Genomic DNA, 13,674 nt, shown 5'->3' with positions numbered 1-13,674 from the left:
ATATTTGATCTTCTCATTCAAATCTCAGCAAGAGAGCAAATCAAAACACTTCTCAAAATGTTGAAATATTCCTTTAATCATCTATTCTATATAAATTATTTTATTTTATGTGCACCCCTACTTATGACACACAGACAGAATATGAGAGTAAAGAAAAGAAAAAAATCAGCGTATAGACGCGAAAATGTGAAGAAAACAAAGATGCAGGACATTGAGAGAATCAGGACTTTAACATTTATATCTAATAAGCTGCTGGATGACTTCACATCTAACGAGATACATGCATCTGCAATTACAGAGCATGTCATCCAAAGTACATCACAGCAGATTTATTTACTATTCACACAGCAGCAGTTATTTACTATTCACGCAGCAGCAGGTTTTCTTTGGTGCCAAGTCTCAGTGATAGCGTGCAGTGAGGCTTGTGTGATATTCAGCCTACCTTCACCATGCCAGTGTTTTCTGAATTACTGTTCATCATTTCATTAAAGGATGTGAAAAGGTTCCTCAAGGACTCCATGAAGTCGGCCTCTCCTTTGTTCTCGTAGAGCCTGCGAGGAGACGAAGTAGAGAATTACATTGGCAGCCGATCACAAGACTGTTGTTTGTTTCATCCCTGTGTAAACAGCCCCGCCTGCAGAGGAAGTGACAAGAGTTTGATGATTCCCGGTTAAATCGTTAAAAGCAGCCAACAGAATGGCCCGTGTGTGTTATCAATGCAAATGTTCTTGGACGGGAACCACAGACATCACTCTCGCTGCCAGCCAGATTAGCATTTAAAACAACATGACGGGACCCTGAAGCACCTGCCTGCTTTCATGTGGAAACAAAAATCAGAAAAATTAATGATCTATGCTAATGACCCTCCTGGAACATGATACGAGGAGCGGAACGCAAATGCCACGTAAGGGTTCGCTGACTTTTCTTTCAGGGGCTTAGTATTAAAAAAATGTCTCTTTTGCTAGTTTGGTTCCGGGGAGTAAATAGCTGCCCGGCGAACGTGGCAATGATCACAGGAAGATTTCAGAAAACACTTCCTTAATTTTAAAGTGCGAGGGAACACAAAGCAGGGCTTCCTCCATAATCCCCTCAAATATTCAAATGCATTTATCCCACTTGCAGAGCCCATAAATCTCCCCAAACTGGGTATTAACCGTAAATGATCCGCATTGTGCTCGCCGCAAAGTAATTAAGTGTGTCAACCATTTGGATTAAAAACAACAAAAAAAACTGAAATCAGGATTTGTGAGAGAAATGTATATTGTTTGAACACGCACAGTGACGCAGAGGAAGGCAGGTCACGGAGGGGTGACGTGTTTTCAATCCACTGCATCAGATTTGACTGTCTTTCTTGCAGAGGGAGGGGGGGGGGTTGTGGCGCCACAATCTCTCGCAGGGCCGCAGGGTATTACAACGGTCCAGGATAGTCACCGTCGAGGGCTCAGAGAAATCATGGGATTAGAGGCGTCCGTCTCAGAACTCCCCCGACAACAATTACTTACGTTTCTCACCTACAGCACCAAGGAGCAGAGTAAGCTCCGGACAGCCGCACCAGACTCGAGTCAAGGCGACAAAAATGGTGGGATTAGAGTGTCTCCTCTAACATTTATAGAACTGTTACGCTGACCTGCAGTGAAAGCCCTGCTACAGCCTTGACACCTTCAGCTCAGAGCTGCACGAAAGGCACCCACAAATACAAGTTCACAGTTTAACAGAATCTGAAGAGTCTGACTGGGCCGGACTGAGCTCATACTGGCAACCAACCAAACACAGTGCTTCGACAACTTCAAACCACAGCTCCACTCTGAGGTTGGAGGCTGTTATTCGTTATCCTGTGAGAAGAAACCACTCAGCGAACACTGTGAACGTGGACGTCTGTGGGACAGAGCGACGTTCCCGGGGTAAGTGAGGTAAAGGACGGAGCGTCCTCCAGACACGGGACGGAAAACCAATCAAACTCTGCACACTCAATTAGGTCAGGATCATACATCAGCCCCTCAGCCTCAAGCAGCTTCGTTCGGGCGCTCGACAACATTATCGTCTATTTAACATCCTCACAGCCAATTATAAACACATCCATAGATACCGCCTCAGCCCAAAGAACTGTATTCAACAGCAGCTCCGAACTGTGGATAACACAATCAGAACGGCACACAATATTCAATTTTATTATGAAATGACACTACAACCACCAGTTTTCTGAAATACATGGACAAGCATGTGTGTTTTCAGTGCTGTAAAAACTTATTCAGCTCATTAAGGACACTGCTGGTGGTTAACGACAGAAACATCTCGCTTGTCACTTGTCATTTGAGCACTTCTTTCACCATGTAAAGATTCAGTGCATCAAGGCTGTAAATTATTCTCTACATAGACTGTAAATAAAGATGGACGACACATCTCCACTTCTTCCCACTGTGCAAAAATGGAGCCAAAATGTCACTGATTCGGATGCGGCCATCTTGCAACTCACTCTTCACTCTCAGTGACTCTCAATTATAAAAAAAACTTACTGGAAAATTAACAATGGAACATGCATCAAACCAAATTTATTGGTTTATAACTTTTGTCCCGGCTGCTAACATGGAGAAGCCAGGGTTTATGACTTATTCTGCAGCCACCAACCAGGGGATGATCCAGATGTTTTGGCTTCACTTTTCGACCGTCCTTTATATACAGTCTATGAACATAACAACTGGATGAGGTTACGAGTACATAGACTATTCTTGATCACACTGAGTTGTGATGCTGGTTGTTTAGCTGCAAGACACCTTTGAGTAAAAGAGGCTGCTGCAGCGATGCCTCTGTACAGAGTATCTGGTATTAACAGCTCTGTAGCACAGTACTATGTGGATATTATTTGTGTGCTTGAGGACGTACTGGTTGAAGAGGACTCTGGAGCGGACAATGAACTTGAAGATATACTCCAGAGCCTTCATGGCCTTCAGCAGCTGCTCCGTCAGCTTCTCAGCGTTGTCCACGTAGTTCTTCAGAACTTTGGTCAGTTTCCTGTGAACACAACCACACAGAGCATGACAAGTATACAAAAACATTATATAATCACGTTGTTAAATGTCCTGTTTGTTTGTATGGAGGGTAATTAACTTACGTGTACGCCAGTGTGGCACTGAAATGCTTCCGGATGTAGGTCTCCAGGACGGGGTTAAAGTGCTGGAACTTCCTGTCGGCTATGAGCCCAATTATGAACACCTGTCAGAGAACAAAGACACGCCCATTAATATGTAAGCCACATGGCTCGTAACGGAGAGCAGGACAAACTGGCCGTCTTACTCAATATGGTGAAATAGATTAGGAAAATTCAACAAGATTGCATTTGAGGCGAAAGCCATTTTCTCTCAATTCTCCAGCCAGCGGATAATCTAGGACACCCAACAACACAATTTCTACCTCCTTCCTCTGAAAGGGAAAAACTGCTCTTTACAGATGCTCCCCATGTTAGGCAGTGGCGTAAGAGATAGGATTCTGCCAAATACTTTGTCAACTCATTGGCTACAAATACCAGATTTCAAACATGACAACGTTACGTACTGGAAAATTCAACAGGCTTATTTACTTCTGCCTTTTCCAAGATTTCCTTCCTGCTCTACCCTGCAGGAAAATGAGACTTCTACTGTTCAGACAAACAACTGGCATGGAAATGCTGCCTTGACATTACAAATTCAAGCAGATCAATACAGCAGTGATTCTACATGAGATGCAGTGTGTCTGCAATTCCCTCAGTAAATGATTAGCCACACTTTTCATTTACATACAACAGGAAACAGTTAGTGAGCTACATACATACAGTGCAGCCAGCATGTAGTTTCTATGGTTTTGACTCTGTAGGCCAGCATATGGATGTAGGACTGAATTTAAGTTATCGACTTGAATAAAACATCCATATTAGTCACTTAAAGTGGAGAAATTCTAACTGTTCTATAACCAAAAACATATTTAGTAACAATTTAACAGAACAATAAATCTAAATGCAAATACTTTTGAATTATATTGCAATATTGTGTTAACATTCCTATTGTTTACCTGGTGACATTTATTATTGCATCTGAGAGTGTAATGTGTCTGAATGTTTATTTGTCCGGACAGGAACCCCCCCGCTGGTATGAATTATGTTCTGCTGTTACCAATTTGCTTCCGAACTCACCAAGGCGTCGAACACCAAAGTGTCGAAAGTGTCACTGTCGGAGTTTTCCATCATGATGTTGAAGAGAGCGTCCAGAGTGTCTTGCAGAAACTAAAAATGACAGAAGCACAGCATGTAATGGCGGTTGATATTTATTCCATTGATGAAATATGGCAAGAAAAGACATGGATATGGAAATTTAGCGAAATGACAAAACTGACTTCACCGCTCTTTCACATCAATATCAAATTGATGATCATGTCCTTGTTTGAGGAAGCTGGTGACATTGAGGTGATACATTAACTTCTAGGAGAGATTTCTGCAGTTTGAAGAAGCCGGACGTCTTTAGCTGGGGATTTTATTCCGTGAATAAAAGCATCCCAATGAGAGCTGGATGATATAGTTCAAATTATTATCATTTTTACAATGCTGCTACATTTTGAATTACAAAACATACTAACACTGACATCCAGCTCATAAATAGTATATAAAGTAGCATTTTTGCCCTGTGGTTGTACGACTCCACCAACCGACCTTTGACCACTGAAATCTAATCAGTTCATCTTTGAGTCCAAGTGAACTGCTCAAAATGTCAAGATATTCCCTAAAGGCAGAGATATCATGTACAAGTGGCCAAAAACATGATCTTGACCTATGACCTCCAAATCTAATTATTTAATCTGTGAGTCGAAATAACATTTCTACCTAATTTTAAGAAATTCCATCAAAGCGTTCTTGAGATATCTTGTCCGCAGAAATGAGAAACAACCAAAAACATGAATCCTCCAGCCACTGGCTCTCACTGGCGCAGATGCATACAACTAAACAAAAACATTTTAACAACTTAATTAATTGTAATATATTTTAATATATTTTATCCACCTTTTTCAATAAAAAGCTTAGTAATGTAAATCTCAGGTTTATAAATACAATCATAATTGCCAAGTATGAATGCAAACCTGCTGAAAATAAACCCCCTTTGCCCTGGTTGGTGCAACCTAAAGCCAAGTGCTCTGACAAGGCCACGTGTGATCCCTTACTCAGCTTTTACAAGTGTTCCATGAGCCAATATTAAGCTCTATGAAGACAGCAATAACTTCCCTGTCAGCAGTACATCCTGAAACACTAACTATATACAGCCTGCCTCTCTGGAGAAACATGCTCCATTTACTCAGCCAATTCTGAGGCAACGTGAAAACAGATGTAAAAGTGTGGGATACCGAGCTTTCTCTCCGCGCAGTACCTGGTCCGTCACCTCGGGATGGATGATATTCATCAGGTTCTCAATGACAAACAAACATAACTCGCACGCAGTGGAGTTTAAACCACAATTCAATCTCGAGAGGGTTCAGACTGTATGACGGAGATGAGGTAGGAGCGTCCTGTTCATTCACTCACTGTATAACGATATCAAAATTGAGAAAAAAAAGCAACTCAATCGGAAACCCCCATTTATGATTTATTCATGATTTTCTTTGTGTGTGCATAGTATCAAATTCACACTATACAACCATAAGTGCTGTATAATCTACTGTGGTATTGTTTTCAAATGGCAAACAGAAAATGTCTCCTAATTGCACACCGACAGCCTCGGAGCGCTTCAGAGGGACCGGGAGCTAATGTTGCGGTAATAATAATCACACCCCCGTGGTTTAATGAACTGGTCCAGCTGCGGCTGACACATCTATCTGGTCTGATCAAACCTGTCTGGTGAAGGACTTCCTCAGATGCGCCGCAATCTGCCAGGCCCCCAGCCGGCCCACCGGAAAAAACTTTTCTCTTGAAAGTGATTTATTCATCTGCCCCATGCTGAGAACTTTAAGGGCCTGTCTACACTTCTGACAGCAGGTCATCTCCTCCTCTCCTGTGGGCTGTGTGTGCTGCTGTGTGCTCTCTCTCGCCTCACTTTAATACACACGCAAAAAAGAAAACAGGAAGTGGGATTATATGTGAAGTAGCTGTAGTTTTCAGGAACAATAGGTGTTGTGTGTGACTGTATTGCTTATCTGTATCCAGGCAATACAACCATAAAGGAAACAAAACCTACAAAAGACAGTAAGTCAAGAGTAAGGTTCGTTTCCCTTTCAACTCATCAGGTTTTTTTCGTGTATGTTAATGTCCTGCAAAGTTAAAAAGCCCGAAACTTCCACATCATTGTGATGTCACACTTACCCATATCTACATAATGCACACCTAGCAGCTGACAAATGGAAGTGGTTGACCAATCACAACAGAGTGGGCCAGTTGGAGAATTAGAGGAGACTGGGCTTTATTGGGAGGAGTGGGTTAAAGAGACAGGGGCTACAACCAAGTGTTTCAGACAGGGGCTGAAAAGAGGAGCTGCAGCAATGGACACTATGAGGAAAGTGATGTGTTATCTGGACATAACAGCATCTTAACATTTTCAAACTAATAACCCCAAGATTATGAAGCTGATTATGAGCATATATGTCTCCTTTAGAATCGTTTTCGCTCCAGCTTTGACAACACAGGGAGCTAGCACAGCGGAGGGAGTAGTGTCATTTTCTGACCTTGACGACTTCGCCACCTTCCACCTTCATCAGCTGACGGAGGTTCTGCTGCAGCAGGCTGGTGTTGGAGCGCCACTTCAGCAGGCCAAGGAGGTCCACTGAAAAACAGACAAACATGGAGTCATTACCACAAAGCACTTTAGGTCCATCCTGCCAATGGTAAATACAGCGTGAAGAGAGACGAAGAGGCACACACACATTCACGCACGTCAGTTGGTAGATTTCACAATTGCAGCGTGAATGGTAAATCTCTCACTTTAATCATGGGAAATAAATCAGGCACACGAGGATGAGACGTGATGTGATTAATCACGTTCCGCACAGAGCTCGTTCAGACCACCTTTGGCAGGTTATCAAGATGGGAGCTTAAAAATGCCATTGTGTCAATTTATTATGGCATTGTATACGTCAGCTCCACGAACAGGAGCCAGACTTTTTCCAAGGGCAAAAAACATTAGTCTTTTAAAATGTAGCGAGTGTGTTTGGAGACTTCAGTCGGTTTGGAGGCCGACACTATTCAGCCTGAGAAAGGCAGATGTTTAACAGACTCAAGCTAGGGACCGCTGCATTGTGTTGATCACTATTACCTCTGCCAACGGGGTAATAATCGTCCGTGTTCATCTGCGTGTTTGTTAGTTAAAGAAAAACTACTGGAAGGAATACTACGAAACCACAAACCAATTCAAATCTGTTTTGGATCCAGATCAACGAGTTTTCCTTTCCAAACATTTTCCTTGAATTTCTCAGAGAAATATGGATCTTAATCAAAAATGTTTAGGGGACCATTAACTAAGTTAACACTTAGTTAACTTAACTAAGTGCAATATTATCCAACTGTGCAATATTATCATGTGCAATATATTTGAGTCCATATTCTCATCTGCTTCAATGCCCTGTGTTTTATGCTATTTATTCCAATGTTTTTGTATTTATTTTTTAGACTATTGTCTTGTCTGTTTATTACTTTCTTTACCACTGGGACACTTTCTTGTAGACTGCACAATGACAAGAAAAGCCCTCAATTGAATTTAATTAAATGATTCATTGATTAATCCTCTCAGTTACCTTGCCGTCCAGATACAAGCCAGAGAGAGAAACTCTCTTAAAAGAATATTTGGGGCGGGTTTATTTACCAAACCTGCATTGATAAAGCAGCTAAGCTCAAGAAACGTAGTTTACAGAAGGACCAAGCCAGCATCCCTTTGTCGACCGCTGCCTCTCTCCACGTGCCATGTTTCATCGAGTATGGGCGAGCCAATCATGCATGGCGACACAGTGATGGATGCCTATCATCTGCGAGCCTGACAACCTATCAGGGCTCAGTCAGATCCAGTTCAAACCACCAGGGATCCCCTCCTCCCCAGGGAGATATGAATTTGAAAACTGACGCTTAGGCGCCCAAGAGAGACAACTGGAATGAAATTGGGATAAATCATCAGGCAGCTTGTTCCCAATGAGAGACAGCTGTTAGCGGCCACGCTGTCTGTAGCACACGGGACAGCGAGGCGGCTCGAATCCCCGAGTGACAAATAACATGCTCAAGACTGACTGTCCTTGCAGGCAGCCAGATTTAAAAGATGCAACAAAAATGTCAGATGGAGAGTGGAGTGCTGGAGTAATTAATTTTGAGGGAACAGGTTATATCGTCACTTCACAAGCGAAATCCACAAGAGTCCCCATTATCACCGTTTGAGTGTTTTGTTACCGAACACTTTGCATGACAAGAGCATTGTCTGTTGATTTTTACCAGCAAACCAAAGTTAGCTTGTCCTTTTATTCTTAATATTAATAGCCTTGTATCCAGTTGTGAAGTTATAAAGTGCAGGTCTTTGAACACGATGTAAGAGCACATTCAGGCATAAATCCCCCACTTAAAAAGACATTTTAATGAAATACGTTTTTTTTAAATTCCAGCCAAGGTGGGAACAGAACGTTACATCTTCCGCCCCGGCCAGTCCCGCTCCCTGCTCGGCTGTCATCGGATCTCTAGCTTCTCCTCCAGCCTCCACTTAGAGAAGCACACTCCAAACACCCAGGGAAGGAACCGGCAGCCACTTCACACACGCTCCCAGCGCTGGGAGAGCGTCTGCATAAATCTAGCTTAATTAAAAAGAGTGTTTCATCTCAGATGTGGGATCAGGGATGAGGTGTGTCGTGTATGAAGCAAGTGGGCTGTTGCAGGGGGCATTTTTCTTTTTTCCCAGAGTAAGTCCACTTAGAGCAAAGACGAATATGAGTTGAGGTGGTGATTGAGATGTTTAGATACACTCAGGACGGCAAGAGGAGATTATTATCATTTTCATTTCACATGTGGATTGTTAATATTTCACTGCAATATTTAGCCATCACAATTTTCCAGAGCCAAGTAATGTCCCATAGGTTTGATTTGATTAATTGTGTTTTTGGGCAACCAAGCACATAACTGAACCTCGAGTAGCTCAAAATCACAGCCATGCTACAATTTTCCAATCAGCCGACCTGACGATCTCGCCAGTATCGGCGAATCCAGTTATAGAGGAGCTGTGACCGCTTGTAATCGGATGTCACAGAGAAGAGTTGAAAGAGAGAGAGAGATGAATTCTCTGAGGCACACTATTGTATTAGCAAAATAAAATGACAAATCGTCCAAAAACAACCCAAAAAACCACCAATCCAAATGAGTAAGGCACTCAATGTAAGGCACTTTGAATAAAAGTGCTATATGTGGCATATGCAGTCCATTAGACCTTTTTCATTCTCCAACAGCAGTACAAAACAAATTCATTTATGATATAATGCAGAAAAAATTGTATAGGAGGTGGATTGGCTTTACGTTTCTTTATTAAAAAACCCACAAAACTCCAGGAGCTTTGGCCTAGGATGATATATACACACACTCATCAGTGTAATCAGTCTCATCACCAAAAACCTATTAGTGCCTTGCATGTTGCCACCAACAGGTGCCAGGTAAATTTCCGTCATGAAGCTACTCGACAGGACTGAATCTTCTCACCAGGACCCACGACATACTTTTCATAAAGATGGACAACATGACTGCTCCCCAAAGGGGACATCAAAGTGTCCTAATTGCCCCCTGGTGGCTCGTTGCAGTAAAGGTCATAAATCCCACTTCCTCCATGTTGGCAGATGGAACATGGACCAAACTTCAGAGTCAAAGGATGTATGTTCAAGTGCTGCCTAAGTGATGTCATAAAAATGGGGGGAAACGTCATGATTGACAGCTGAGACGGTCTCGCAATTTGTCGAGCACATGTGACTTTGACACCGGGGCTCCATCTTCCCCGATCCCTACCGCGCAGACTGTGGTTCCGAATAACATCATCAGTTCAAGATGGCAGCGTTTGCATCCATGCAGGATATTTAGGCTGCTTTATTTCCATCTGTACAGTCCAAGGGGCGAAAAGGGGAAAAGAAAGGAGGGGGAACTAAGAAGAGCAGATGTGCCTGTTCATCTACAAAACAGTGTAGAGAACATTTGGAGCAACAGAGATTTCATCTGACTTGTGTAATGAGTGTGGGCAGGTTCACTGCTGTAACTGAGACTGCTCATCTGCTGACATCAACGCCCACTGATCAGAGTAGGAAGCAACACGACTGTATTTAAGTGACAACTTAAACCACAGACTAAACTTAATAACCCTCAATGGGAATATTACTGCAACACAGAACACCCTCTTCTTTCACACAATATATGCAGCAGCCCTTTGGCAATTCTAGGGATCTAACAAAGGCTTATTTTTTGTTATACATGTTATTTGGGCAAAATAACAAGAAAATGTACTCGTTCCTCCCATGCAGGTTTTTTTTCTATAAGACAGCTAAGATTTACACAAGGCCTGTGAGTGAGTGTGGCAGCTGGTAGAGAGAAGACTTCCACTGAATATTGATGTAAACATTGCACCGTTTCTCTTTTTTAAAGCCACTGTCAAGTGAAAAGCGTGTGTTTCCTAAATGTCACCGCATCAAGCTCCGCAGCCATGTGTTTTTCTTAAATCATACAAAAAGATGCCGAGATGCAAGAGCTCCTGTTCTTAACTAAAAGACAAAACAAGAAAAGTCCTGTCGTCCTCTAATGGGAGAGCCAGTCGGAAGATAAAACAAGTTTTAAACTAAAATTAGGGGGGGGGGAGTAAAAGGTGAAGTTATTCCTCCAAGTGCCTGTTGAAAACATTGATCGCATTTTACAGACTAAACCCGTTGTACAACTTTGACAGCCCACACTGTTTGTGCACGTACTGCTCCCCTGTGCAGTGACGGATGGTCCCTCTCATTTCAGGTGTGTTTGCTTTTAGTATTACCTCCAAATGAAGTGGATTTGACAACGGGGCTAAGATTTTGTTTCGGTTACAACCTGTTAGACCTCCTCAGCGCTCAGCGTCCTTACTCCATCGAGCTTGTCGGGGGATATCGTAATGTTTTAATATGCGTGCCATCGATCGGTAAGCAATGCCGTGCTCAGCAGATATGCATTTTGGAAAGGTATAGGATTAAACTTGTAATAAAGTGAAGCTATTCTCTCTAATGAAAAAGAACATTTTAGGTAAACACATGAGGTTCTTTTCAAAAGGGCAACACAAAGATTATTGAGTGTGAGCTCTGACATTGAGAAACAGGCAACACATCATCAATTTGCTTCAACAGTTCACTCTGCCCTTGCCGAACAATTTAAAATGATCTTAGTACAAGCATGAATAAAAACATTAGGGCACGATGCACTTCTTATTCAAACAAGCTGTTGCTGTGGACGAGCAAAACAATTAATTTAGTTAAAGTCAGCCTGCAGTGTAATTGTCCCTTCTTCATTGTCACTCTCTTTCAGGTTGTGGCCAAAAAAACACACACAGAGGAACCGTGGAAGCTTTGATTTTGACTCTAATTAAAAATGGAGGCTCGGTCCTGCATACCAAAATAAACAAAGAAGCACAATGCATCAAGCACAGGAGAAAGCGAGGCAGGCACGTCGGAGGGTTCTGTTGACTGTGAAATCAGAACCACTCAGTCTGGAAATACCAACATGTCTGTGGTGATTTATAAACAGGTATAAAAGGCTGGAGCGAACTCAACAGGCCAAAATCCTTAAATCGATCAACCACGAAGAACAGATGGGGATTTCTCCTTCGCTTAGTAAGTGTAGATTGACAGCAGTGAACAGAGCAGAGCTGACGTCGTTCAGCAGAGAAATCCGATCCACTGACGGAGACTGATACAGAGGGAAGTTGGAGAAGAAGGTGGGATGAGGGAAAGGAGGGTGAAGGAAATTTTGTCAGAGTGAGGGCAAGTGTCCAAAGTGACCAGGTGGAAAGAAGCGAAACACGACAGGGGTCCCAAATTCCTACTTTAAGTGATGTATGGTTACTGTGCACGGATAATCTGTTTTCAATTCAGAGGCTGTATGATTACATCATACCAAAAGGACAGATGTTACTATTCCAGCATCGGAAATGCCTCCGATAAAATCGGTCTTCAAACTATATTATTTTCCTGTAATTTACTTTCTTCTCCACCGTTCCAAATCAGCAGTTGCGCTATACTGGCAAGAACTGGCCACTGGCAAGTACTGTTATTAGAGCAGCAAAGAAGCAGTATCGGATTCAATATTGGGAAAGGAAAAATGGTATCAAAACATCTCTAAAAATAACACATTGAAAAAAAAGATGAAAATATGAACTGTAGAGGTGCAGGGGCTCGTACCGTTCTGTGTAAGCTTGGTGGAGCAGACCAGTGTGGCGATCTGGAAGGAGTCCTTGCTGATGGTGCAGTTGCCCAGGTTGTGGGTGCTTTTACCGGTGGTGGAGTAGCCCTTCTCCTCCAGCTCCAGCTTGGTGGCAGGTAGGTTCATGTACAGAGACGAGTCTTCCATCTTCTTCGCCTCTGCCTGGTTTTCCCGGGATAAGATTGAGTCAATATATGAGCAAATTAACAATTTACGACTGAGGCAGTTGAGGAAGCTCGTTAGTTTTTCCAGTAACACAGAAATCCATATCTGCTGTTTCTGTTGTGATGAAGTATTGTGTTCCATTACTGTGAGTCTTTGTCTTTTCGCTGTGTTTACTGCCAGTCGTTGCATGTGGGACTAATAACAAAACTCTTTGCCAAACAGTAATTTCAACTGACAACTGCAACGCAAAAATATGAGACAAAGAAAAATCTATTCGGGTAAAAAAAAATTCCACATTGCCTTTTTAATGAACATAAATGGACAGTGTGATGCAAAGGTATAATTATGCAGGGGATTTCAATTGGAAGGTAATCTCATTTCACTTTGGGGTTGATGTGTAGCTACTATACAATTCTCCATAGAAGGCAGTGAAGCTATTATAGTGACAGTTACTAATAACACCGGCCAATTTTTCACCTACGCCTCAGCTCTGTCATGACGAGTGTGGGCCGGAACAAAGATGCCAGAAAAGCCAGAGACGGACTTTTAAATCACGTTACGGGATTGTTTCACGTTTACCTTGTACACGATGAAATCGTGCTCACCGTCCCTCAGCGTCGTCCCGTCGTACCTCATCAGCTTCACGAAAGACAAAGCAAATATCTTCTCTGATTTGTCTTTTGCTGTAGGAGGAGAGAAAATAAACACATGAGGAACACATGGAGGAGATATTGTTTTTCTTCACTTTCCCATTTCTACACAAAACAAACTTTTTTTGTGTACGTTTACAAACTAAAAAGACCAAATCTTACAAGCGAATATACTGTGAGTGTTCTTCAGTAAACCCAAGGCTCCATTATGAGCTTGCAGGGACAGTCTCCACATCAATGAACCATGCAGCGTAGCTGACTTTACAACAAGTCATTAACAAACTAGCAGACTAATAAAACAGATCACCCCAAATGCAAATCTCAGCACTATAAGGGCCCTGAGTCAGCTCCCGAGTTTGCACAAGAATTTACTATTCCCTAATGATGACTTAATTCGCACTGTGACTATCTGTGCATGAGTTGTTTTTATAATAAGTAATATTTAAAATGTTCCTTTAGTTAAAAATCATCTTT

The 13,674-nt window shown here is 42.3% G+C and overlaps 1 protein-coding gene across 4 annotated transcripts in view; it reads right to left on the bottom strand.

Annotated features, from left to right (window-relative positions):
* dock1 (dedicator of cytokinesis 1) overlaps positions 1–13,674 on the bottom strand; it is a 172,045-nt gene that overhangs the window by 116,860 nt on the left and 41,511 nt on the right. For all 4 annotated transcript variants that reach the window (XM_034569988.1, XM_034569985.1, XM_034569987.1 and 1 more), the window contains exons 17-23: positions 13,130–13,233; positions 12,364–12,547; positions 6,673–6,770; positions 4,163–4,252; positions 3,110–3,210; positions 2,881–3,009; positions 443–551 (exon numbers count right to left, since the gene is read on the bottom strand). In XM_034569988.1, the coding sequence (XP_034425879.1) occupies positions 443–551; positions 2,881–3,009; positions 3,110–3,210; positions 4,163–4,252; positions 6,673–6,770; positions 12,364–12,547; positions 13,130–13,233 (815 nt within the window). The remainder of the gene's footprint in view (positions 1–442; positions 552–2,880; positions 3,010–3,109; positions 3,211–4,162; positions 4,253–6,672; positions 6,771–12,363; positions 12,548–13,129; positions 13,234–13,674) is intronic.

Source organism: Hippoglossus hippoglossus, chromosome 19 (assembly GCF_009819705.1).
Source record: "Hippoglossus hippoglossus isolate fHipHip1 chromosome 19, fHipHip1.pri, whole genome shotgun sequence".
NCBI lineage: Eukaryota > Metazoa > Chordata > Actinopteri > Pleuronectiformes > Pleuronectidae > Hippoglossus > Hippoglossus hippoglossus.
This window is presented reverse-complemented; position numbering and strand designations above follow the sequence as displayed.